The sequence below is a fragment of the Tupaia chinensis genome, unplaced genomic scaffold (genome assembly GCF_000334495.1).
Source record: "Tupaia chinensis unplaced genomic scaffold, TupChi_1.0 Scaffold000647_1, whole genome shotgun sequence".
NCBI classification, from domain to species: Eukaryota; Metazoa; Chordata; class Mammalia; order Scandentia; family Tupaiidae; genus Tupaia; species Tupaia belangeri.
In genome coordinates this window covers 349,401-376,668 of record NW_006160168.1, presented here as the reverse complement: position 1 = coordinate 376,668, position 27,268 = coordinate 349,401, and the positions used below count along the sequence as shown (strand labels likewise).

Sequence of the window (27,268 nt, the reverse complement as noted above, 5' to 3'; positions counted from 1 at the left end):
TTTTTTTTTTTGAGAGGTTTTTCACTATAGGGCGCGTGCGCTCGCCAGACAGACAGAGAGAGACAGAGAGACAGAAAGCAAGAAATCACCCCCCAGAGGGGATGGCCATGCCACAATCCCTTCTCCTCCATTCTCCTCTCGGGATCTTAGGCACGCACGCACACGCGCCCAGCATGGGTTTTAAGCCACCAGGTCTGGGATGTGAACCGTAGTCGACTACGTGGGAGTCCAGCGACATAGCCATTATGCTAACTGCTGGTTCCCAAGTTGAACCTATTTTTAAATTTTAAATAAGTGAGATACTGAGCTAATGAAAGATCAGAAAGAGCATTTACTTCTTTCTCTGAAACCTCTAGAAATAAAAGCCAAAAAAGGACCAAAATCTAAGAAGAAAATCACATTTGCACTAAAACTAAGAAATAGTTATAATTCAATGATGATTAATTGGATAAAAGTGAAATCTAGATCAAACCTAGTTCCTTAACAGGTACCAACATTTCTGAAATAAAGTCCTGGGGGCCTAATCAAACACTTATTACTTAGAACTAGGTCTAAAGGCTTAGTGGGGAAAAAAAAGAAATCATAATTTGAGAATATCTTCTGTCTTATTTACAGCAGGTGAATCAGAAAGGAGGAACTGGATTATTAGAAATGGCACAATCTGTTTTCTCTAACAATCCAGGATTAAGTGTCTAGATACGGCTTAAGGAAGTGACAGGAAGTAGCAACCAACTTCTCTGCTGAGCTAATTAACGCCTCAAACAAAAAAGGTATGACCTAGAAACCTTAGCAGAGAGCCTCGGTCTTCATCAGCACTGCTCACTAGAATTGGAGATGCTCTACCAGGGATGATTTGGTGAAAGTATTTTTTTTTTCTATATTTTCTCTTAATTTGCTATAGGGCACATGCACTCAAAGGTGAGAGAGAAAAGGAAAATAAGAAAACACCCTCCAGGAGGGATGAACACCCACAATTTTTCCACGCCATTCTCTTTTCAGGATTTTGGGCATGTATGCACCCCGTACCCGGTATATCACTCATGCCACTGGGTCTGGGACTTGAACCATGTGGTCAGCTATGTGGGATCCAGCCAACTAAACCACCATACCACTGGCTGGCCATTAAAATATTAAAAAAAAAAAAGTCTGACTAATTACTTAGGTATGTTCTTTATCCAATTCTGCATTATTCTCATGTAAATTACAAACTAAATATAACTGTTTCCATTCAATGAGTGGTAAGGAAAAGGATTCATTCAGCATAGAACGAAAGCATAACTAGCACAAGAAAAAAAAACCTTGATAATTGAAACGCAGATTAAAAATGTACAGCCAAAAAATAAAAAGGTTCAATTTTTGTCTCTATTTCATATAAACTAAAAGGAAAAACCTTAAAAATAAATACAACAACAAAATAAAATATAAAAAAGGTGAACTATCAGAGCTCAGGAAATAAAGAACAAAACCTGAAATATAAATTTAGCTAGAAGTAGAGAGAAGTATTAATAACTAACACTTAATGAGCATCCACACTGCCAGGCACTATTCTAAGCAATGCACTTAAGCCTCAAAGCAACTCTATGAGTAGACCCAATTTTCAATCTCCACTTTAGAAATAAGGAAAGCAAAGCAGAGAGAAAATAGACAAAGCATGTATCATACCATTGACAAGAAGGCCACTTTTCAGAATCCATGACGGAGAGGTTTAAGAACAAAACAGATGTAGAAGAAAAAGATGAATAAATGAAAATCTTTTTTAAAAGATACTAGTTGAAGAATGTGTAAAAAGTAGTTAATAGAGTAGAGATTGCTGTTCTCAGAAAGGTTGCTTATAAGATTGGTGCTTGGCTGGTTTCTGGAAATCTGACTAGAAAACAGTTCTCAACACTGACATAAAACTTTCCCAAATGGTAAGAGTGGCTCACTTTTCCTAAGCCATTTGGAGAAGCAATGTGGATAATTCTGAGCACTTACTTTCCTCTTAGGAGTCCGGAATTTTGGCACAACCTCGGCAGAGAGCACCTATGTGCCAGCCCAATTAAATCCTTGGGCACTAAGTATATGGTGAGCTTTTGATAAACAAGTATTTCACACATGTTGCAATTTGATGCTAGAAGAATTAAACGTGTCCTATGTGCCTCTACTGATGTATATGTGCCTGGTATGTTTCTGAGGCAGCCAGGGCCAGGATTCAAATTGTGGGCGGCAGTATAGCATGTAGATCCTTTAGCCAGTAGGCTACAGGGTCTGCCTACAATGTTTTTGGTAATGATAAATGATAAAGAAAGAGAAGTAGCCTCAACAGGGTCTCATCATGCCACAATCCCCTTTCTCCAACCCGTCAGCTTCTCAGGATCCTGGATGCCTGTATAAATGCCTTGCATGTTTTCAGACCAACCTTGGGATCTGAAACCACAGTTGGCCATGTGGCTTTTAGCCTTGGAAGATACTTGAATTACCACTGTGCCAAAGTGGTTAGGCCACAAAAAGAAACAGACTTATTCCTTTCAGAAAAGAAAAGGTAAGGGGCCAGCAGGTGGCAGGCTGGTTTGGGAGTCTGGCAGCAATTTGAGTCCCATACCTGGTGGCTTGCTTTCTCACTGTCCCTTTGTCTCTCTCTGGTGATCACACATGACCTATAGAAAATTAAAAAGAAAAAATAATAATAATATATAAAAATTAATAATTCTAAAAAAAAAGTTAAGTAGATGAAATCTACGATCCTAAATGATTTCTTAGAGCTTTCTTGCAGTAACCCCCCATTTGGATTTTATAGTTCACTAATGTTCTGATGAGTAGCCTAGAATACTACAAAGAATAAAAATAATTATTTTTTGGAGAGGTTTTTGCTATAAGTCACATGCACTTGCCAGAAAGACAGAAACAGAGAGACAGAAAGTGAGAAATCACCCCCTGGGGGGGATGGTCACACCGCAATCCCTTCTCCTCCATTCTCCTCTTGGGATCTTGGTGATGCATGCACACACGCCCGGCATGAGTTTAAGCCACCAGGTCCGGGAACTGAATCGTGGTCAACTACATGGGAGCTCATCGATGTAGCCATTATGCTATCTACTGGTCCCTAAAGAGAATTATTAAAAGTTAAAGGTAAGGGACTAGTAAGTGGCTAGAGGTTACATCGTTGGACTCCCACATAAGCCCAGTGGCTTAAAACTCACAATGGGTCATATGTGTGCATGTCCAAAATCCCAAGATGAGAATGGAGATGGAACCGCAGCTTGGCCATCCAACCTGGGGGGTGATTTCTTTCTTTCTATCTCTCTGTCTCTCTGGCAAGCAAAAACATCCTATAGCAAAAACCTCTTTAAATAAATAAATAAATAAATAAAGGGTAAAAGACATAAAGAAAATAAAGTTAAATCATCCAAATAGGGCACATGCACTTGCCAGAAAGACAGAGAGTGACAGTGAGATAGAAAGCAACCCCGAGGGTATGGCCACGCCACAATCTCTTCTCCTCCATTCTCCTCTTGGGATCTTGGGCACGCATGCACATGCGCCCGGCGTCAGTTTAAGCCACCGGGTCTGGGACTTGAAACGCGGTCAGCTACATGGGAGTCCAGTGACATAGCCATTACACCAACAGCTGGTCCCCCATACAAATATTTTAAAAGACCTAAAATGATCAGTATTGACAAGAATAAAAGAATCAGAATTTCTCGTATACTATTGCAATATTAACTGGTAATACATTATAAAGGGTGATCTGGTAATACGTATGTTTCAAACTAAAACCAGCACAAACCTTTGAACCAGTAATTCCATGTAGTATTAATATATTCTGTGAACATTCTTGCAGAAGTCTACAAATATTCACTGAGACACTATGAGTAATAATGAAAAACAGACAAAAGCTAAATGTTTAACGATAGAGGACTAAAAAATTTAAACTGGGACCAGCAGTTAGTGTAATGGTTATATCATTGAACTCCCAAATAGTCGGCCACGGTTCGAGTCCCGGACCTGGTGGCTTAACCTCACACCGGGCGCATGTACATGTGTATTCAAGATCCCCAGGGGAGAATGGAGGAGAAGGGATTACAGCGTGGCCACCCCCCTGGGGGGGTGATTTCTTACTTTCTGTCTCTCTGTCTCTCTCCGTCTTTCTGGTGAGCGCACGCACCCTATATAAAAACCTCTAAAAAAATTTTTTTTTAACTGAACTCAGTGATACAAAATACTATTTCTGTAGCTATTTAAAAGAACAAAACAGGGACCAGCAGTTAGCATAATGGCTATGTCGCTGAACTCCAATGCAGTCAACTGCTGTTCCAGTCCCGGACCCAGTGGCTTAAACTCACACGGGGCGCATGTGCATGCGTGCACAAGATCCCGAGAGGAGAATGGAGGAGAAGAGATTGCAGCGTAGCCATCCCCCCTGGGGGGTGATTTCTCACTTTCTGTCTCTCTGTCTCTCTCTGTCTTTCTGGCGAGTGCACGTGCCCTATAGCAAAAACCTCTCCAAAAAACAAAAAAAGAACACAACAGTACTATACTACGTAAACTCATGGCGAATTATGGATATCATAAAAAGATATCCACGATATTTATCTTTCTTTTTTTTAAGAGAGGATTTTGCTATAGGGTGCATGTGCTTGCCAGAAAGAGAGACAGAGACAGAGACAGAAAGCCAGAAATCACCCCCTAGGGGGGATGGCCACGCCACAGTCCTTCCTCCTCCATACTCCTCATGGGATTTTGGGCACGTGCGTGCACATGCACCAGGAAGTCACCAGATCTGGTACTTGAACAGCAGTCCACTACATGGGAGCCCAGCCCCATAACCATTATGCTACCTGCTGGTCATCACAATATATTCTTAAATGAACATAAAAGGAAACTGCAGAATATTAGTCTTTTCTAATTATTTTCCAAAAGTGTATAAGTGAATGTACATACGCATTCAGATCTATGAGTATAAGCACAAAGACTACGAAGCACAATTCAAATTCCATGCTCAGAGAAACAGAATGGGATGCGAGATGGGAAGTATAATGGATGATTATTTTGATATTTAATAGCTGATTCTAAGTTTTTACAAGGTTAGAAGAAAAACCTAATTAAAACCTATCCTTTAAAACAATAACAAATAAAACTAAAGAATAAGGGAAGGATATTTAACAAAATGAAAATGGACAAAATGTGAGGCTAACAAATACAATATTGCCATCATCATTAGAATATAACTTCAAAAGACCTGCGAGTGTAATCTACAGAAGTAGCTGATTGGTTCAAAATAAAAAGATCATAGAAATCAGAACAGTGCTTTCCTGGTAGGGTATCAGAGTATAAGAGAATTTTCTGAGGTGTTAGAAATCCTCTGTATCTTGGTGAAAGTTGATTTTGGCTAAATGGCCAAACATATTTGGCTAAACTCGGGCAACTGTTTACTTGAGATGTTTGTACATCATTGTACCTAAAGTTTAGCTTAAAAAAACTGAACAGATGAGAACCAGCAGTTAGCATAATGGCTATGTCACTGGATTCCCACGCAGTCGACTCCGGTTCACGTCCCAGACCCGGTGGCTTAGAACTCATGCCGGGCACGTGTGCGTGTGTGCCCAAGATCCCAAGAGGAGAATGGAGGAGAAGGGATTGCGGCATGACCGTCTCCCCTGGGGGGTGATTTCTCGCTTTCTGTCTCTATGTCTCTCTCTGTCTGTCTGGCGAGCGCACGCACCCTATAGCGAAAACCTCTCAAAAAAATAATAATAATAATTTATAAAACTGAACAGACGGGTTGGATGGTGATACAGTAGTAAAATGTGATGCTCTTCCAAGCTGACCCACGTGAGAAGGTCAGTGTGTGTGTGTGTGTGTGTGTGTGTGTGTGTGTGTCACACAAATATATAGAGAGACAGAGAAAAAGAATTACTATTTTAAAACATTGAATAAGAAGCCTACAAAATCAGTTTTTAAATTGCAAATATAATACATGCTTACAGCAAAAAAATAAAATGGGAAAAATATAGGTGAAAATCCCCTTTTAGGCCAGCCACAATAGTGCAGCAGTAACGTGATGCTCTATGATGCTGCAGCCATATGGAAAGGTGCCAGGTTCGCATTCTAAGATCCCCTATACTTGCCAGGCAGGAATAGATATCGATGATCCTGGCTGGCTGAGACTGGGGGACTCTGATGGGAATGTCAGCCTCCCTCCCACTCTAGTACTCTCACTCATGGGAGAAATAAATAATAAAAATTCCAGAATTAAAAATAATTTGAAGAAAAAAATATGACACTACCCCTTTCTTGCACTCCAACCTCATCAGAATTAACCATCGTTAATAGTTGGATAGGCTGCACCTTCCAGACTTTTTCCTATATGTAAATAAATACACATAAATGTGCAGTAGTATGTACTCAGTTGTCAAAAACAAAATATTATCCTAAGTACTGCCATTTGCTTTTGATACTTAATAACTGATCGGGAATATCTTCTCTTATTAATACATTTAATTCTCCCATATTAAGGGCAATTTTCTATTTCCTGGACAAACTCAAAATTATTAAACCACTGATATATATACTAAATTACTTTAAAGTTCTTTAAATTTATTTTTAGAATTATTTTATTTAACTTTATTTATTTATTTTAATTTGACCAGAGAGGGACAGAGTGAGAGTGAGACTGAGAGAGACAGACAGACAGACAGAGGAAAGCAAGTCACCAAGCCCAAGATTCAAACCATGGTCAGCCATGTGTGAATCCAGCACCCTTAACCACCATGCCACCTGCCAGCCCCACTTTAAAGTTTTAATAAAATAGACGTTTTAATATTTATTATAACCCTTGTAAGTTTAAAAAAATTATACCATAATTAGAGATTTTAAAATGCTATTTGGGATTAGAACTCCCACTATAATATAAATGCCTATTTTATAATTTTTAAGCATATCCTTTCCAAATACATAAAAGAGTAGAACAATGCTGATACGTGGCAATCTAACATAATTTCTGAATTATGAAAAATATTTAATAAACATGTAAGCTACCCAAGTAGAAAGTATGTTGTTTATATTTTTGTTGCAGCTAAAAAACAAGTTTTAACTTAGCACTGGATTCTCATAAGAAATACAAGTAAACAAATGACACTTTTTTTTTGAGAGGTTTTTGCTATAGGGCATGTGTGCTCGCCAGAAAGACACAGACAGAGATAGAAAGCGAAAAATCACCCTGCAGCGGGGATAGCCACGCTACAATCCCTTCTCTTCTCCAGATCTTGGGCACACATGCACATGCGCCCAGAGAGAGTTTCAGCCACAGGGTCCGGGACTCGAACCATGGTCAACTACATGGGAGTCCAATGACATAGCCATTACACCAACTGCTGGTCCCAAGTGAAGATTCTCAGAAAGTGAAAAAAAAAAAGGTAATCATTGTACTAACTAAACATAAAACACATTATTTTCATAGTTCTTGGGCCCACTCCTCTTTTAAGTCATAGAATTTTCCATTATAGAATAAAGAGTCTGCATTTAAAAATTTTTGAATTCTTGGGACCAGCAGTTGGCATAATGGCTATGTCACTGGACCCCCATGTAACCAACCGTGGTGCAAGTCTCAGACCCAGTGGATTAAACTCACACCGGGCACTTGTGTGTGCCCAAGATCCCTAGAGGAGAGTGGAGGAAAGAGGATTGTGGCATTGCCATCCTCCCTGGGGTTTCTTGCTTTCTGTCTGTATTTCTGGTAAGTGCACTACCCTATAGCAAAAAAACTAAAAAAAAAAAGGAAAAAAATAGAATTTTTGAATTCTTATCTAGATAAAGTTGCTAAAATGGAGAAATTTAATATCATTGCCAAGTAAGATCATTGTTACAAATTCTAATTTAGAATAAAAATAATCTGAAAACAGTTACAAACCTAGGTCCAATAACAGGAATAAGTAGGATATCCTGAAGGTCTGGATGTTGAAGAATAGGAATACTTATGCCATTAAATTGCTGTTAGAAATAAACACATATAATTATAAAGCAATTAATAGATCTGAGAAACTTCAATTTATGGTGCTTTTCAGTATCATGATCTACCAGAGTATGAAACCTGGTTTGGAGCACTTTCGCTTTATTCCATGGGATAGTGTAAAAAATCAAAAAGACCTCAAAACAATGTTTTCTGTATAATTTAATTGTTATGAATCCTTACCTCTTCTTAAGACCTAATTTTGCTTACTACTTTGTTTTATAAACACAAACCATGTGTACCTTAGTTGACTTGCTTTGTAAAGATACATCCAGTATAAAACTACACATAGTACTCACTTAAAAGCTTTTCAATAGAACATCAAAAACTGAGATTACTGAATACTATTTAATATACACCATCAACACTGGAAGCCATGTCATGCTTTTTGTTTGTTTGTTTTTGAGAGGTTTTTGCTATACAGCACATGAGCTCGTCAGAAAGACAGAGAGAGACAGAGATAGAAAGTGAGAAATTGCCCCCCAGGGGAGATGGCCATGTCTCAATCCCTCCTCCTCCATTCTCCTCTTGGGATCTTGGGCATGCATGCACATGCGCTCGGTGTGAGTTTAAGCCACTGGGTCCGGGACTCGAACCACTGTCGACTACATGGCAGTCCAGCGACATAGCCATTACGCCAACTGCTGGTCCCCCATGTCATGTTTGATAAGAGAAATAAAATACTTTCGGCACAGGTTCAGGATTCTCAGTATCCTATTGTACTTTGCAGTCAAATGGCAATAGGTACAGGACCAGCAGTGTGGGTGCTAAAGCCTGCTTACAACACTCAGTAGAGTCATCTTAAATATTTATTTCCAACTCCATGGTCACACTGGTAACTTGAAACTGATACAGTAAGAGTATTTATACCACAGAAATCAGCAGCATGTCCCTCAAGCTGCTGGGTCCAGGATTCAAACGACAGTCAGCCATATGGGAGTTCAACACCTGCTGGCTCTATTCGAAGCAACTGAGGTCAAGAAGTTTAATGATCTATCCTGTCATTAAAAGTGAATAAATTCAGAAGCAGAGGTGCTAGGCTCATGCTGCAGCAGTACTACTTATAATAACAATGACTGGTTTAGCATTCATAATTATCACTTTCCTTATCGTAGAACTGGAATAATAAGATAGCATTTTTAGGATTGTAATGGGGAGCAACATGAAATAGCTCATAAATAATGTAATTATGGACAAAATAAACTTGCCCAAACTGGCCCAGTTTGTGTGGTGTGGTGTGTATCACAATGGACTGCAGAGTTGGAAGTCGCATGATAATCATGGGTTTGGATGCCCAGGACAACCTGAAAACAGGGTACCCAAGATCCTCAAGAGCAGGAGGCAGGGGAAGGGAGGTCAAGGTAAGAAGAGGCTCTAGTGAGGATAAACTCTTTCTCACAAATGCTATCATAACAAAAAAAAATTCATTTGTACAAACCTTCTGAAGTTCATCAAGTAACAGACTTTTCACTTGTTGTACAGAGGCTAAATGTGTATTCACTCTGACAGTTGTGAATGACGGCGGGTGTGACAGGTGATTTAACAGAGTTTCATACTTCCTTTCTGCTTCTTGTTTACCCAAAACAGATAAAATCTGAAAACAATAAAGAAAAATGTTTTAACTTCATTATATGGATTAAGAACACTCAGCAGAATATGCTCACATAATTTGTTTCAACTAATGAAACATCTTTTAGCAACTATTCAGTGCCATCACAATTTGCTATACATATTGTGTTAGTAACAGTAACAGACTGATAGTATGTACATGACAAGGTTCTCTGGGTTTAATTGTGATAATCAACACCTACTGAATTGTCTGACATAGCAGGCTTAGAAAAACACTGTCTCAGGGACCAACAGATGGTATAATGACTACCACGTTAGACTCCCATGTAGCTGACTGCGGTTAGAGTCCCAGACCTGGTGGCTTAAACTCACACCGGGCGCATGTGCATGCGTACCCAAAATCCCCAGAGGAGAATGAGTTGTGGCGTGGCCATCCCCCTGGGGAGTGATTTCTCACTTTCTGTCTCTCTGTTTAGCTCTGTCCTTCAGGTTAGTGTACGCGCCTATAGCAAAAACCTCTCCAAGATAAACACACTGCCTCAACCTCAAATTAACATTTTTAAAATATTAATATCTACTACATTTAGTCACCTAAGTGAATGCAAAATTTCATTCTACTCACTTAGAATGCATTAACTGTAATGGAAGAGCTATTTACTTATTAACATACCTTAGAGCTAATTGGTTAGTAGCCTTTCTTCTTCATTTTTGGAGAGGTTTTTGCTATAGGGTGCATGTGCTTGCAAAAAAGAGACAGAGAGATAAAAGGTGAGAAATCACCCCCCCCCCCAGGAGGGATGACCACGCCTCAATCCCCTCTCCTCCATTCTCCACTCAGGGTCTTGGGCACGTGTGTGACCAAGATCCAAAGAGAATGGAGAAGGGATTGCAGCGTGGCTATTCCCTGGGGGGGTGATTTCTCACTTGCTGTCTCTCTGTCTCTCTCTGTCTTTCTGGTGAGCACACACGCCCTATAGCAAAAACCTCTCAAAAAAAAATGAATAAATAGTTGAAGAATAAGTAACATCGATACATTTACTCACTGTTATTCAAAGATCCCCCAGGACATCAACTTTTTAAAATATAACTGTAGAGACTAGCAGTTGGCATAAAGGCTATGTCATGGGACTCCCATGTAGTTGACCATGGTTGGAGTCCTGGACCTGGTGGTTTAAACTCATGCCAGGCGAATGTGCATGCCCACCCAAGATCCCAAGATGAGAATGGAGAAGGGATTGCAGCATGGTCATTCCCCCTGGGGGGTGTTTTCTCGCTTCCTGTTTGTTTCTCTCTTTCTGGCAAGCACTCATGCCCTATAGCAAAAACCTCTCAAAAAAGAAAGAGTATGTATTTGTAACAAATAGATATTGTTCAAAAAAGAAGGGTAGCAAAGATACCTGTCAGAAATGGAGTATACGCAAACCATCTTCCCTTGTAATTAACTGAAATATGTTAAAACATGTTAAGTAAATATTCCCATCTTTTCTTTTTTTGGAGAGGTTTTCACTATAGGCGCGTGTGCTCGCCAGACAGAGAGAGACATAGAGACAGAAAGCAAGAAATCACCCCCCAGGGAGGATGGTCACGCCACAATCCCTTCTCCTCCATTCTCCTCTAGGGATCTTGGGCACACACGCGCACGTGCCTGGCATGAGTTTTAAGCCACTGGGTCCGGGAAGCAAACCGCGGTCGACTACATGGGAGTCCAGCGACATAGCCATTACGCTAACTGCTGGTTCCCTTTTTGGTTATTTATTTATTTATTTATTGGAGAGATTATAGCTATGGGGCGCGTGTGCTCGCCAGACAGAGAGAGACATAGAGACAGAAAGCAAGAAATCATCCCCCAGGGGGGATGGTCACGCCGCAATCCCTTCTCCTCCATTCTCATCTTGGGATCTTGGGCGCACACACACACACGTGCCTGGCGTGAGTTTTAAGCCACCAGGTCCGGGACACAAACCGCGGTTGACTACGTGGGAGTCCAGCGACATAGCCATTACGCTAACTGCTGGTTTCCCCTTTTTGATTATTTTTGACTACCCCTTGCCTCACAGAAGCTTCACAAACCACTTATCAGTCACTAGTCTTTTTTGTTGTTGTTGTTTTTTGAGACACTTCTGCTACAGGACACTTGTGCTCACTGGAGAGGCACAGAGAAAGTGAGAAATCACCCCCTGGGGAAGAGGGTGGATGGCCAAGCCACAGTTCTTTCTCCCCAGTCTCCTCTGGGGATTTTGGGCATGCATGAACAGGCACCCCAGTCTGAGAGTTTCAAGCTGCTAGGAAGCACACCTTGGTCAGCTATGTGGGAATCCAGCACCTTGGTCGACTACGTGGGAATCCAGCGACATAGCTATTACGCTAACTGCTGGTCCCTCTAGTCTCTTTTTTTATTGCCAGAAGACAATTTTAAAAAACATGTGCTTGGGCACATAGCTTGTCCTCTCCCACCCTCCCCCCTCAATGGGACATGATCTTGCAGCACCTCTTCTCATTTCTCAACCCTGTAGGGATCTTTGGCAGGTGTGCACAAGCAAACGCAACCAGCATGTTTTTCAAGCTACTGACGAGCATTCAATCTAAAGCTGACCATGTGGTACTTGGCTCCCTTAACCACTAGGATACTGGACCACACAGTCATCCTCTGAAAGTCTTAAATATCTATCATTAAAGTTTAGTTTTATCAAAACTGGACACTCCTTTTCCTTGGTATTTTTCACAAAGAGGTGAGTTTTCTTACTCTAAATGAATACAGCTAAAAGCTATGAAGGAGAAGTAGTATCAAAGAAAGATACTGGGATCTTTTATGAAACAAATATTCATGATTTTAAACACTGCTACATTTTTTTTTCTTTTTTTGGAGACGGCGCATGTACGTGCCAGAGAGAGAGAGACAGAAAGTGAGAAATCAACCCCCAGGGGGGATGGCCACACCGCAATCCCTTCTTCTCCATTCTCTCGGGATCTTGGGCCCGCACGCACATGCCCCCGGCATGAGTTTAAGCCACAGGGTCCGGGACTTGAACCATGGTCGACTACATAGGAGTCCAGTGACATAGCCACTATGCTAACTGCTGGTCTCCAAAACTGCTACATTTCTTAATACAAACTGTTTTATCTTAAGTCACTTGAATTTTTTTCCTACAGTCTAGTCCTTTAACTTATCTTTGGAAATAAAAAACTTAAATCTGAAAGTCTTGTCTTCATTAACATATTAAAAATAAAACATTTAAATAGTTTTAATTGCACAAGAAAACCAAAGCCACAAAGTTGTCTAGAGGCAGCACAGTAAAGTGCTCATAGAGAATGAGTTCAGGTGTTGCAATCACAACCAACATTCCCTGAGACCTTCTGTGCTTGGCACCACAACAGCAAAATAAATTATTTTTTGAGGGTTCAGGTGCCAAACGACACCAGTCGTTTTGACTTATGCTTGAAACTATCCTGGGACCAGCAGATGGTTTAATGGCTACATCACTGAACTCCCATGTAGTCGACCATGGTTCAAGTCCTGGATTCAGTGGCTTAAACTCACACTGAGTGTGTGTGCATGGGTGACCAAGATCCCGAGAGGAGAATGGAGGAGAAGGGATTGCGGTGTGGCCATCCCCCCCCCGGGGGGTGATTCCTTGCTTTCTGTCTCTCTCTTTCTGGCAAGCGCACGCACCCTACACCAAAAACTTTTCCAAAACAAACAACAAAAAAACAAAACTAATCTAAAGGGGCCAGCAGATGGTGTGGTGGTTAAAGGCACTGAACTCCCACATGGTTGACAGCAGTTCAAGTCCTGGACCTGATAGATTGCTTTCTCACTTTTTCTTTTTCTCTTCCCCTGTCCCCGGTCAAATTAAAATAAAGTTAAATAAAATAATTCTAAAAAAACAACAACAACAACAACAACAACAAAAAAACTACCCTAAAATGTTTATTTATAACCATTCTAAATTTTCACAAAAGAGGAAATTAAGGTTAAAAGATGCAATTTAGTCAAAACCCTAAAGCAGTCTTGAGTTTCTAAAACTGTACTTATTTTCATAACACCTGAGCTCTTTGTCTTCCTATTTCAATAGTTACTTGACAGCTATGTCAGCTTGGGTCAAGTATATGCCACGAAGACTCAGTTTTCTCACCTATTAAAATAGGACGAAACATCTATCAAAAAAAAAAAAAAAAAACTTGGGAAACAGCAGTTAGCGTAATGGCTGTCGCTGGACTCCCACGTAGTCGACCGCGGTTCGTGTCCTGGACCTGGTGGCTTAAAACTCACACCGGGCGTGTGTGCGTGCGTGCCCAAGTTCCCGAGAGGAGAACAGAGGAGAAGGGATTGCGGCGTGACCATTCCCCCTGGGGGGTGATTTCTCGCTTTCTATCTCTATGTATCTCTCTCTGTCTGGCAAGCGCACAGGGCCTATAGCGAATAAAACCTCTCCGAAAAAAAAAAAAGACTAGTGATTAAAATGTATAACTTTGCAAATATCCTATCACAACAGGTGGCATTAAAGAGGTACTCAATAAATTACAGTATCTTTTATTTTAATTTTTATATTACATTTAATCACATATATCTTTACAATGTATTACATTTCTTTTTCCAGCATGGATTACCATGTATATCAGTCAAGACAAAGACATTATTATGCACATCATCAATATCAAGTAGCTTTTCATCATTTTTTCAGGTTTTTATTACTGCTTATTTGCATTTTTAGAATTTTTTAATTTTTTAAAAATAATTTTATTTCATTTATTATCAATATTGTTTATTTGACTAGAGCGAGAGAAGGGAAGGTAGGAAAGCAAGCCTCCAGGTTCTGGACCAGAACCATGGTTGACCATGTGGGAGTCCAGCACCCCAACTACCAGGCCACCTGCCGGCCCCATTTGCATTTTTTAAACATTCAATCACTATGTATCATTTGGCTAGTATCTTTTTCACTTTAGTGAGAACTCTTAGGAATATAGGTGCAGCTCCTATACTGGACTTAAAACTTGAAGGACAGAGATATTTTCATTTTCATCTTTGTAAACCTTTTACCTTTGTAAACCCTTCAGTGCCAAGCCTACTGACAAACACATAACAATTTTTCCTTCTTTCCCATTTTTAGGGTTACAACATACATCTTATTCACCTCTTACCTCAGTATATCTTAAAAGCTGTAGGAAGATAATGGTCTTGTTCGTGTGTGTATATATATATATAAATATACACACACACACACTCGGATAGACGAGTAGTAGACAGAAAGGCTGTAAAGATTTCCCTTCGGATTTCTATTTCCCTGGAGTGTGTAAATACTTGAATTTTTGCAAATACGATGCAACATCTTTATCTGACCTACCTCCTTGTTCATAAAGCCCTCTTTAAGATAATTTTCAACCTCAGGTCTCAGAGATATTTTGGGGAAGGTTGACATTTTTCCTGTACAGTTCTTCGCCAAGACAAACGATGGAAACAGTTTTTTCTTTCCGAATAATACCGTGCAAGCTCGACAACAAATAGCTCCCCAACAAAGTGCTGGGACCACCGCGCTGATTATGCCGAGTTAAATTCGAAAATGCAAGGAACCTTCAACGCTTTCTCGAGTTTAGAAAAAGTGACTGTCCAGCCTCCACCACAGCCGTCTTTGGTCCTCTGGGACGTTTACGGAAATCACTGCGAGGCAAGACCACTGGTGTCGCAGAGAGCCAAATTTTTTCTTTAAAGGTTTAGTGACTCAATCCGTCCTGTACTGAACAAAGATGTACACGCCAGGCTGAAAACAGCTTTACCACTTTCAAGCTCTGTCCTCAATTTCCAAATCCGCGCCCCTGGTTTCTCCAAGGGAAGGCGCTGCCGGTTTGAGTCATTTCCGGCGCCTGGGGCCCAGCCTTCCTCTTTCCGGTCCCGCAGTCTGAGCCTTCCGATCGGAGCTACGTCAGGCCTGCGGAGAGGACGGGCCCTTCCGGGGGCCCCGTGCCGCAGGAGCAGTAGTTAGGTGGGAGCGGCGGCTGGTCCGCTAGTCGAACGGGTCTAGCTCCGAGAAGATCGGTGTCCTGGGAACTGGAGAAATGCTGTCGGCTCAGTGGAAGACACTGCCTAAATAAGGAAGGGCCCTACTTAGTGCCTTGCTGGGTGACCTCTAAGTAAAAGATGAAGCCAGAGCTTACTTGGAGGCATCGGTCACCCTTTGATTTCATGAGGGATCTGACTTTAATTCCGAATTAACCGCACAATTCATATTTTAAGAATAGAGTGGATGTGGGGCTGGCTGGTGGCGTGGTAGTTAAGGGCGCTGGACTCCCACATGTCTAACAATGGTTCAAGTCCCGGACCTGGCAGCCTGCTTTCTCATTTCCCTTCTCTCTCTCTCTCCCTCTCTCACTCTGTATCTCTCTGGTCAAATTAAAATAAGATTTAAAAAAAAGATTAGAGTGGATCTGTGAATACCCATGAAAGCTCAGGTGAAACTGAAAACCTACTGATAGTATGCAGTTAGTTATAAGGCTTAATGCAACTTGTTTCATTGTTGACATTAGAGCTTGGGAGACTGATGGTATAAGAAAATTTTTTATTGAATATTTTTAATTTTTACACAATTTTTAAGTACATGGAATAGCTACTTTCTATGATAAACCAACTTATTGCCAGGTTCTGTAGAACACAGTTTAACATATGGCCATTATGCTACCAAAAAGCCTGCAAGGTGGTCATTACTACCTCTGAGAGGTAAGTAAAACCAAGACAATCAAGGCTGAAATAATTCTCGTAGTTTCACAAGTAGAAAATTAAGATATAGACCATAATAGTTTGGCTTCTAAATCCAATACCTTGTCTTTCCACCATAGTATACTTCTTTGATAAATTCACGGATTCATTAATGGCTAAATTATCTGATAGTTATAAAGGAAAAACCTAGATTGAACATTTCCAAGGAATTTTGAAGTCCCAACTTTGTAATGGCCATAGCACAAATAATTGTTGGAATCTGTATTTAAGAGATAGGGAGGGGCTAGAAGATACTGTGGTTATGTCACTGGACTCCCACATAGTGGACTGTGGTTCAAGTCCCAGACTGGGTGGCTTAAAACACACTGGGTACATGTGCGTGTGTGCATGCCCCAAATCCTGAGAGGAGAATGAAGGAAAAGGGATGGCAGCCTGGCTATTGCCCCCCAGGGGGTGATTCTTTTGCTTTTTCTCTGTCTCTCTCTGACAAATACATGAGCCCAAGAGCAAAAATCTCTAAGAAAAAAGATAAGGGAGAGGGTGGCTATCAGATGGTGTAGCAGTTATGTCACTGGACTCACACATGGCCAAATGCAGTTTGAGTCCTGGACCTGGTGGCTTGAAAATCACACAGGGCACATGTGCATATGTGCCCCATATGCCAGCAAGAGAATGGAGGAGAAGAGATTGCGGTGTGGCCATCCCCCCTGGGGGGTGATTTCTCACTTTACCTCTGTTCCTCTCTCTCTCTCTCTCTCTCTTTGGGGAGTACAAATGCCCTAAGGTTAAAAAAAAAAAAAAAAGAGATGGAGAGGAAAGAACAAGTTTGAACTACTGATAGACTATACACTCTGTGAAGGTAGAGACTTTTATCTCATCACTGTATACCCACTGCCTAATACTGTATGCACTCAGATCTTTAGACTCACTAAATAGACGGATGGCCATCTTTACGAACTGGAAAAAGAAAATGCTGATAAAGCATCTACTTACAGGAAATAAGTTCAGTAGTTCAGTACATGTAGACAGTGGTGAGGACATTAGACTATTCTTCACATTATTGAAATGAGTTATTTTGACAGAGAGGCTTCTTGTTTTCCTAAGGTTGGGTCTAATAAAAGCATATTACAAATCTGAACTTGGCATTTTGGATTTGCATTATCTATGAAAAGGACCTCTAAAGAAAAAATACCCAGGTAATAGTCATTTGAGTTATGTATTTTTAAAAATTGATTCCTTCCATAACAGAGTACAAGGATACTTCAGAAGCTGATGGAAATATGAATTAAAATGTTTATTTCAGTGTAGAAGCTTTTTTTGAAATCCATGCAGTTTTCTCATAAAATGTATTTTCCATGAACTTATGGGAGATTCTTTGTAGGTTAGATACCTTACCTAGAATCTCCCATTTTTCTTTCTTTTCTTTTTTTGTTCATAATGACCATGTACACAAGTAACAGAGAAAGCAAGAGAGAGACAAGCAGACTCAACAGTCTCCTTATTCCATGACCCCTTCACCTAGTTTTCCAGTTCCTCAGGATCTTGAACATACACAGACTGGACATGGAATGTTTTGAAGGATACCTGTGAGGACCCATCTAACTATTGCCAGATCTATCTCGAATATATCTTCCCCACCAAAGTAAAAAACAAACTACAAAGATTCCAGAAGAGAATATGGGCTTAATTTATGAATGTGGAATTTAGCAGATTCTCAGGTCATCTATATCTCTGCAGAGGTTAAAAACTTGACCTCTCATCTCAGGTTATTAAGGCAATTCAGGTTCTTTCTACATCAATTTCTTAAAATAATTATTTAATCCCCTTTGTTATTATTTTTATTTATTTTCTTTTGGAGAGGTTTTCGCTATAGGGTGCGTGCGCTTGCCAGACAAAGAGAGACATAGAGACAGAAAGTGAGAAATCACCCTCCAGGGGGGATGGTCACGTCGCAATCCCTTCTCCTCCATTCTCCTCTCAGAATCTTGGGCATGCATGCACATGCACCCGGCATGAGTTTTAAGCCACCGGGTCCAGGACGCGAACTGCAGTCGACTATGTGGGAGTCCAGCGACATAGCCATTACGCTATCACTGTATACCCACTGCCTAATACTGTATGCACTCAGATCTTTAGACTCACTAAATAGACGGATGGCCATCTTTACGAACTGGAAAAAGAAAATGCTGATAAAGCATCTACTTACAGGAAATAAGTTCAGTAGTTCAGTACATGTAGACAGTGGTGAGGACATTAGACTATTCTTCACATTATTGAAATGAGTTATTTTGACAGAGAGGCTTCTTGTTTTCCTAAGGTTGGGTCTAATAAAAGCATATTACAAATCTGAACTTGGCATTTTGGATTTGCATTATCTATGAAAAGGACCTCTAAAGAAAAAATACCCAGGTAATAGTCATTTGAGTTATGTATTTTTAAAAATTGATTCCTTCCATAACAGAGTACAAGGATACTTCAGAAGCTGATGGAAATATGAATTAAAATGTTTATTTCAGTGTAGAAGCTTTTTTTGAAATCCATGCAGTTTTCTCATAAAATGTATTTTCCATGAACTTATGGGAGATTCTTTGTAGGTTAGATACCTTACCTAGAATCTCCCATTTTTCTTTCTTTTCTTTTTTTGTTCATAATGACCATGTACACAAGTAACAGAGAAAGCAAGAGAGAGACAAGCAGACTCAACAGTCTCCTTATTCCATGACCCCTTCACCTAGTTTTCCAGTTCCTCAGGATCTTGAACATACACAGACTGGACATGGAATGTTTTGAAGGATACCTGTGAGGACCCATCTAACTATTGCCAGATCTATCTCGAATATATCTTCCCCACCAAAGTAAAAAACAAACTACAAAGATTCCAGAAGAGAATATGGGCTTAATTTATGAATGTGGAATTTAGCAGATTCTCAGGTCATCTATATCTCTGCAGAGGTTAAAAACTTGACCTCTCATCTCAGGTTATTAAGGCAATTCAGGTTCTTTCTACATCAATTTCTTAAAATAATTATTTAATCCCCTTTGTTATTATTTTTATTTATTTTCTTTTGGAGAGGTTTTCGCTATAGGGTGCGTGCGCTTGCCAGACAAAGAGAGACATAGAGACAGAAAGTGAGAAATCACCCTCCAGGGGGGATGGTCACGTCGCAATCCCTTCTCCTCCATTCTCCTCTCAGAATCTTGGGCATGCATGCACATGCACCCGGCATGAGTTTTAAGCCACCGGGTCCAGGACGCGAACTGCAGTCGACTATGTGGGAGTCCAGCGACATAGCCATTACGCTAACTGCTGGTTTCCTGTTATTATTATTTTTAAGCTGCCCAGAAAGAGAGTGAGAAAGTAAGCCTCCAGGTCTGGGACTCAAACTGCAGTCGGCCACATGGGATTTTAGCACTTTAACCACATCACTTGCCAGCCCCTCTACCTCAATTTTTTTTTAACCTGTTAAATACAGATATTTCCCACTTTGTAGTTTCACTAAAAGCTAAATGAATTAGGAAAGATATTTAAAAGATTGATGGAACCAAATCAGTCCTCAATAAGTCTACTATGATCCACCTGTTGAGGAATGGCTATAGAATAGTGGAAGGGCATTTAAGGAAGAACTAAAGTGACCCAGATTCTGAAATATCAGAAGCTAAATCTGTCTTCAGGAGGAGGGAAGATTTCAGGGGTTTAAATGAAGGGTTATGCAAAATGTGTAAGAGGTTCCACCCAAAGAAATGGGCCTATAGTTAAGGGGTACAGTTGTTCCTCAAGAGAGAACCTGATAAATTGAAGAAATTGGATCAGCTTCAAAAACCTCCAGCAAACAGTTCATTTGTAAGCCACCATGTCTGCTTACAGCAAGGAGAGCAGGAGAATCAGCACAGCCCCAAAAAACTACATGTGTTTGTGATGAATGCTTTGAGACATTTGTTAGAAGGAGCAGTTATCAAATGTAGGATGTCTAGTCACATTGTACCCTAAAGTACAGAGGTGCTATTAATCTTCACTAATTGTATATGATCGAAGTCACAGACCTAAGGATATTTTAATCTGGTGGATGTTTTGAAACTCAAAATATCATGGCTCCTCTCTGTGAACAGAAAACGTCACCAGAATTTTATCAGCATACTTACTACTGACGAGAATGTGACATTAAATTTATTTTGCATTACTTACATCATCTAAAGCATCTATTGATCTCTCAAAGAATGAGGTCACATTGATTTCTTAAGATGGCATAAGAGAATTTTTGATGGGATTATCTAAAGATTTCAACTTATCTGGAGACTGACCAAGTAGACTAATATCACAGTGGATATTATCTTAAAGGAGTATCTTACTTTCTTCAGAGATTCATTCCTAGCTGGCAGAACATACTGTCCACTGAACTCTTGGTTCAAGCCATGCATGAATTGATCTTAGTTAATGGGATAATAAACTGAATTCAATTCTTATTACAACTAGTTCTTTAAGTACTATCAAGTTAGTTTAGTATTTTTTTCCTTGAAAACATTAGCTACAGCTTTATTTTCTTAATTCCTGAGGTTTTTTACATTTTTCTTAAAATGTCAGTGTTGAATTCTCTTTCCCACTATACAAGATGGCAAGTGAAAAACTGCAAAGCAGGATATGGAGAAGAAACCTGAAGCCAAGATGGCTGATGCCAGTGGCAAGGTTAAAAAGGGTGACCCCAAGGCTAAAAAGCCCAAGAAAGGGAAGCCCCATTGCAGCCAAAACCCCGTTCTAGTCCAGGGCATCAGCAGATACTCCCTGTCTGCCATGTATTCCAGGAAGGCCATGTACAAGAGGAAATATTCGGCCACTGAATCCAGGATCGAAAAGAAAAAAAGGTTCTTTGGACTGTCACAAAACCAGTTGAGACAAGAATGGTGGTACCTGGTTGGTTAAACTGAGCAAAATGCCTACGTATTATCATACTGAAGATGTGCCTCGAAAGCTGTTGAGCCAGGCATAAAACCCTTCAGTCAGCATGTGAGAAAGCTGCGAGCCAGCATCACTCCTGGGACCATTCTGATCATCCTCACTGGACTCCACAGAGCCAAGAGTGTGGTTTTCCTGAAGCAGCTGAGCAGTGGTTTGCTACTTGTAACTGGATCGCTGGTTCTCAATCGAGTTCCACTGCATAGAACACACCAGAAATTCATCGTTGCCACCTCCACAAAAATTGATCTTAGCAAAATAAAAATCCCAAAGGACCTCACCGATGCTTACTTCAAGAAAAAGAAACTGTGGAAGCTCAGACACCAGGAAGGTGAGATCTTCGACACAGAAGAGAAATAGGAGATTACAGAGCAGCACAAGATTGATCAGAAAGCTGTGGACTCACAAATTTTACCAAAAATCAAAGCTATTCCTCAGCTCCAGGGCTACCTGCGATCTGTGTTTGCCCTTACAAATGGAATTTATCCTCACAAATTGGTGTTCTAAATTTTTTGCCAAGAACCTAATTAAATAACTGATCATCTATATTTAAAAAAAGGTCAGTGTTGTTTTGCTCTACATATGGCACCATAACACTTTTATATTTTATTGAACTACACAGAGATTCTGCTGGGATTCCATTTTAATTAAATAGTTCTAATTAACACTTAAAAATAAGTTATAATCTTGATAGGATTCATTTTACTCATGACATTTCTTCTTATTCCATAATTCAAAATATATTTATTTTCACAGAGTAAAATTCCATAAAACAGTATTATTTTCACTAGATTAAGAGTTACACTTAAATTACTTTTTAAAATGTTTAAAGGAATGTTTTGGAGAAAAAAAATTATGTTATGGTTCTAAGCACTACATTTTTTTTTTTTTTTGAGCGGGTTTTGTTATAGGGTGCGTGCACTCGCCAGAAAGACAGAGAGACAGAGAGATAGAAAGAGAGAAATCACACCCCAAGGGGGATGTCCACACCGCAATCCCTTCTTCTCCATTCTCCTCTCGGGATCTTGGGCATGCACGCACATGCCCCCGGCGTGAGTTTACGCCACCGTGTCCGGGACTCGAACTGCGGTCAACTACATGGGAGTCCAGCTACATAGCCATTACACTAACTGCTGGTCCCCTAAGTGCTACATTTAAAAAGTATATCAGAATCCCCTAGTTTGATTAAATTCTTGACAACTATTTCTACCGTGATTTAGCTTATACTAATGTACAATATGAACTGAAGTGCAATTTTCTAACAGATCAATAAGAGGCACGTAAATGTAATTGCTATTTAGATAATACACAACTAGAGTTCATTAATGAATCATTTTAGTTGTGGTTAATTTTCAAGTTAGTAAAATCTTCAAGTAAAACTTTTTAATATGAAAAAGTTGTTTAAATAGGGACATCTAGTGGCGTGGTGCTTAAGACAGCTGGATCACACACTGCTGACAGCAGTTAACCAACTCTGCCGCTTGAAAAACATACAAGTTGCATGTCTGTATGCATGCTCAAAATCTGCGGAGGAGAAATGGAGAAGAGACTGAGATGTGGCTGTTCCCCCTGAGGATGGGGAGTGATTTCTGTGTCTCTCTCACGTAAACACACATGCCCTATAGCAAAAATTTTTGTAAATGTTTAAATGTTAGAGCAATGTGACTGTCAGATAAATTATTCATAAAAATAATGTCAAAAGTAAATATTAATGGCTCTTCAACATAGAAGTTTTAGATATTTCAAAGGAACAGAAGCAATTAAAATACCAACCATTCTGCTCAAATATATTCATTTCACTCAGGTAAAAGTGGAATAATTTGAACTGTCTCTGAAAGAACATTAGGCCATTATAAAAAATATTTATGGGGGCTAGCAGATGGCATAAGGGTTATATCACGGGACTCCCACATGGTTGACTGCAGTTTGAGTACCCAACCCAGCATCTTCAAACTCATGCTGGACATGTGCATGTGTTGCTAAATTCCAAGAGGAGACTGGAGAACAGATAGCAGCATGGCCATCCCCCTGGGCAGGTGATTTCTTGCTTTCTCTGTCTCCCCATGAGTACACACTCCCTAAAGCAAAAAAACTCTCTAAAAAATAAATGAAAAAACCTTCATTAAATATGTATTTTTTCCGTAAAGGTGGTTCTAAATTTTAATACAAAAACTTTTTTTTCCCAAAAACTGTTTTTAGAAACCTGAAAGCCAGAAAAAAAGTAGAATGTAATTATACGGATGTCCAACAACTGAAGAAGCTATAAGAGAATCTAAAATTTCTTTCTTTCATTTTTTTCTTTATTTAGAGAAATTGTTGCTATAAGGCATATGTACTCACTGGAGAGAGAGACAAAGAGACAGAAAGCACATGAAACCTCCTTGAGTTTTAAGCCACTGGGTCCAGGATTCGAGTCACAGTCAACTAAGTGGGAGTCCAGTGACGTAACCATTATGCCATCTGCTGGTCTCTAAAGTTTCTTATTTTTTAATATTTCATTTTATTCATCATAGTCATCATTATCTTAATTGAACAGAGAGAGACACACAGAGAGAGGGAAATTGAGAAGGTAAGCCACTAAGGTCCACACTCAAACTGCAGTCAGCACCTTAACCACCTCACTACCTGCAGGCCCCTAAAATTTCTTTTTTAGTAAGATAGCTTGTACTACCAATGTTCCTTTAAGCCTTCATTTTCACACAAAAAATTATATTTATGGGGGCTGGCAGGTGGTGTGGTGGTTAAGGGAGCTGCACTCCCACATACCTGACGGTGGTTCAAGTCCTGAACCTGACAGCCTGCCTTCTCACTTTCTCTCTCTCTCTAGCTCTGTCCCTCTCTGGTCAAATTAAAATAAATAAATGAATAAAGTTAAATAAAATAATTCTATCATTTGGTTTTAAGGACACCCAGTTTCATTTCATTCCAGCCTGTGAAGCTTTCTCTTCCATTTAGAACACAGTGGAAAGCTACAGAAAAAGGAAGTGAAACAATTAATTGGCTCACACAGATTTCTATTTGAGATCCACAAACGGCAAATGTTTGGCATAAGTGGGAGAGGCCTTAATTACACAACTGAGCTCTGAGACTACAAGCATTTCCTGGCTCATTTCCCAACCAATTCTATTCAGAACTAAGACGACTGGCAGAATCCCAAAGCTGCCAGCCCGGGATGACCGTAACACTCTTCTAGGCTGCAGACTGAGTCAAAGACATGCAGTCTTTCCCCAGGTTTAGAGGCCAGGGACACTCTAAGCACACGGGTTAACGGCTGTTCAGTAGAAGCCGGGATTCCACGTGGCTACCCACGAAATCTTGGCCCGCAGGCCTTAAAAATCAGGCCAGGTGCGGGTATCCCAAACTCCGACAGTATGGAGAAATGGAATAGAAAGGAGCACGGCCTGACCAAGCCCAGGTGGGGGGCGGCTTTCGCTCTCGCTCTCTGCCTGGTGAGCACACGCACCTTCCAGCAGGGAAAGCCCCACCAACGCTGCGGAAGGACAGAAGAAAGCGCGTCTAGCCTGGGAAATTCCCAAGCTCCCTCACGTTCCCACCTTCTCAGCATCGGGTCGGCTTGGGCCCGCCCACCGGAAATGAAGTAAAGGAAGCGCCACGTCGAAGGCGTGGGTGACGTAAGCTCGCCGACGCCAAAGAGCTGTCCTTCCGGCGGTGGGTGGTCCTGGGATCCGGAGGGGAGGCGGAGCGGAGGCGGGGCTTGAGGCTGGTAGAGGCGCTGGTGGGTAGGTGGGTTCAGACCGATGAGACTACGGGTCGGCGTTGGGCTCAGTGGACTCGAAACAAAGGACTATCCGGTAGAGTCCCGGCGCGGCGCCCTCCTGATCCGTGGCTGAACGGCGGGTCGAGACTTCTCGACTCGTCAGCGCTCTCGCCCCGCGGTCTCGGCTTTTCTCGGTTCCCCACAGCCAGCTCCGCGGTGGGGGAACCCGGCTCGGCGGCCACTTCTGCGGCACCTGCTGCTGAGGGACCCCGCGGCTCGCCCAGGTGCTCATGATGGGGCTGATCTTCGCCAAACTATGGAGCCTCTTCTGTAACCAAGGTGAGGAGGATGGAGCTGCGCAGCGACTCGAATCGGAGGCAGCATGTCTGGCCGCCGAAGGGGACAGCTGGACACAGGGCTCTTGGTGATCGAAAGCGTTCGGAGACGCAGAGAAGTGACTTATTTAGTCAAGGGGGCGGGCAAACATTCAACGTTTTAGACTGGGAAAATGTGCGGGACAGACCTGCTGTGTAGGAGAAAGAGGGAGTCCCAAGGAAAGACATTTGGTGTCCTACAGTCCAAACAAAATTTGAATTTTAGCGGAGCAAAGCGAAGAACCCGAGTGATAACCTGGAGGCATTTTGAGGGCCTGTTCCTTGTCTAAGTATCCTTGGGTCTGCGTCAAGCTCCAGGATAAGTGCCCCAGAAACCTAAAACTTTATTTTCCCCATTGAGTTGCTTTGTTTTTCGCCCTGTCCTCTGAACCTGTGCACGCTTACGTTCTCCCTCATTTCATCTGCCTACCAGGACTCGGACTCGGGAATTAGTCGTCCTGTTCAATTATATGGGTTTCCTGGAATGCTTATCCTACCCCCCATCACCACCACCCCCTTTTTGGAGGGCGTTACAAAAGTAAACGCTTTCGGTTCTGTGTAAGATGTTACGCACCCGTCATTCGTCTAGAACAGGTTGCGAGACACCGAGAAGTCCAAAGGGCTAAGAAGTTGTAAAACCTGTTCTGAGTCAGAAAGAGATGTGATGTATTTCGAGAGAAATACCCCGACATAAAAAAGGGTTGACAGTAGGTAAACTTTCAGGCGTTCTTTGTACAGAATGGTTTCCTAGTCATTGAAATCAGTTTTTAAATTCAACTGGTTTCATTTGCATTAGTATGCGGGCATAATTTATAAACCAGTTTTGGGTATGTTTGTTTTTTTAATAATAGTACCAGTTTGTTACCGATAATGTAGATATTCTTTCCCTGGATTTAAGTAGTTGTAAGGAGGGGAGCAGCAGATGGCTTAATGGGTTTCTGGTAGTCTACTGTGGTTCCAGTCCCAGACCCGGCAACTTAAAACTCACGCTGGGCTCCTGTGTGTGCATGCCCAAGATCCAGAGAGGAGAATGAAGAAGGGATTGCCATGTGGCTATACCCCAAAGGGGAGAGGTGTGATTTTTCGCTTTGTATCTCTGTGTTTCTGGTGAAAAATAACAAAAATCTCTCTTAAAAAAAAAACAAAAAACTAAAAGCTAAAAAAAGTTGTAAAGAGAATGGAATGGTGGGACCAGTGGATGGCATAATGGTTAGGTCACCAGATCCCCCTCTTTCCCCCCATATAGTCGTCTGTTGTTGGAGTCCTGGACCTGGCAGTTAAGATCACTCCAGGTGCATACCTAAAATCCTGAGGAGACTGGAGGAGAAGGGATTGTGAGTGGCCTTCTTCCCTGGGGGTGTGACTTCTTGATTACTGTCTCTTCAGACAAGTGCACACGCCCTATAGCAAAAATTCCTCAATTAAAAATAAAAAAAGAATGGAATGGCTTTGGTTCACTTTTTCTGTAGACTAAAAACACTAAAATGGTCTTTTCAGGGTTATGAATTTTTTTAAGTAGATACACATGCACAGAGATGCGTATCACGTATATATAGTCACTCACTACAGGTAAATGCAACTTTTCAGGTGTTTTTAAAGTGGTCAGGGTTTAACTCTAGATTTTACTCATAATTTAATACATTAATTTTTAAGCAGTTTTTATTTTCTAGTCCTTGTTATATAAATTCACTGAGCAAAGCTGCATTTTAAGATATGATTAAAACGATAAAGATTAATACAATAGTCACTTCTTTATCTTTCCCTGGAGCTTAAAGAAATAAAACATTACCAAATTAGTTGTTTCTCTCTGTGCCACATCCGATTCCCATTTCTCCCTTCTCTATTTCATTATTGTTCATCTTTTTTCTTGTGCAGCTTTTTTTTTTTTAAGAATTATTTTATTTAACCGTATTTAGTTTTTATTTTGAATTTGACCAGAAAGGGACAGAGCTGGGGCGGGGGG

At 40.8% G+C, this 27,268-nt stretch overlaps 2 protein-coding genes across 6 annotated transcripts in view; one reads left to right on the top strand and one right to left on the bottom strand.

Moving 5' to 3' along the window:
- The window catches only part of NSUN6 (NOP2/Sun RNA methyltransferase 6), a 111,645-nt gene extending 86,469 nt beyond the window's left edge, over positions 1–25,176 (bottom strand). For 2 of the 4 annotated variants that reach the window (XR_003551268.1, XM_027776237.1), the window contains exons 1-3: positions 24,677–25,176; positions 9,426–9,581; positions 7,889–7,968 (exon numbers count right to left, since the gene is read on the bottom strand). Coding sequence is in view for 3 of the 4 variants with exons in the window: in XM_027776237.1 (XP_027632038.1) it covers positions 7,889–7,968; positions 9,426–9,581; positions 24,677–24,778 (338 nt within the window). In the remaining variant the exon portion in view is untranslated. Of the gene's footprint in view, positions 1–7,888; positions 7,969–9,425; positions 9,582–14,898; positions 15,434–24,676 lie in introns of those variants that run through there. The other 2 variants (XM_006159730.3, XM_027776238.1) reach the window with 2 other exon arrangements.
- ARL5B (ARF like GTPase 5B) overlaps positions 25,175–27,268 on the top strand; it is a 31,738-nt gene continuing 29,644 nt past the window's right edge. The window contains exon 1 of one of the 2 annotated variants that reach the window (XM_014592076.2): positions 25,175–25,270. Coding sequence is in view for 1 of the 2 variants with exons in the window: in XM_006159728.3 (XP_006159790.1) it covers positions 25,222–25,270 (49 nt within the window). In the remaining variant the exon portion in view is untranslated. The remainder of the gene's footprint in view (positions 25,271–27,268) is intronic. The other variant, XM_006159728.3, reaches the window with a different exon arrangement.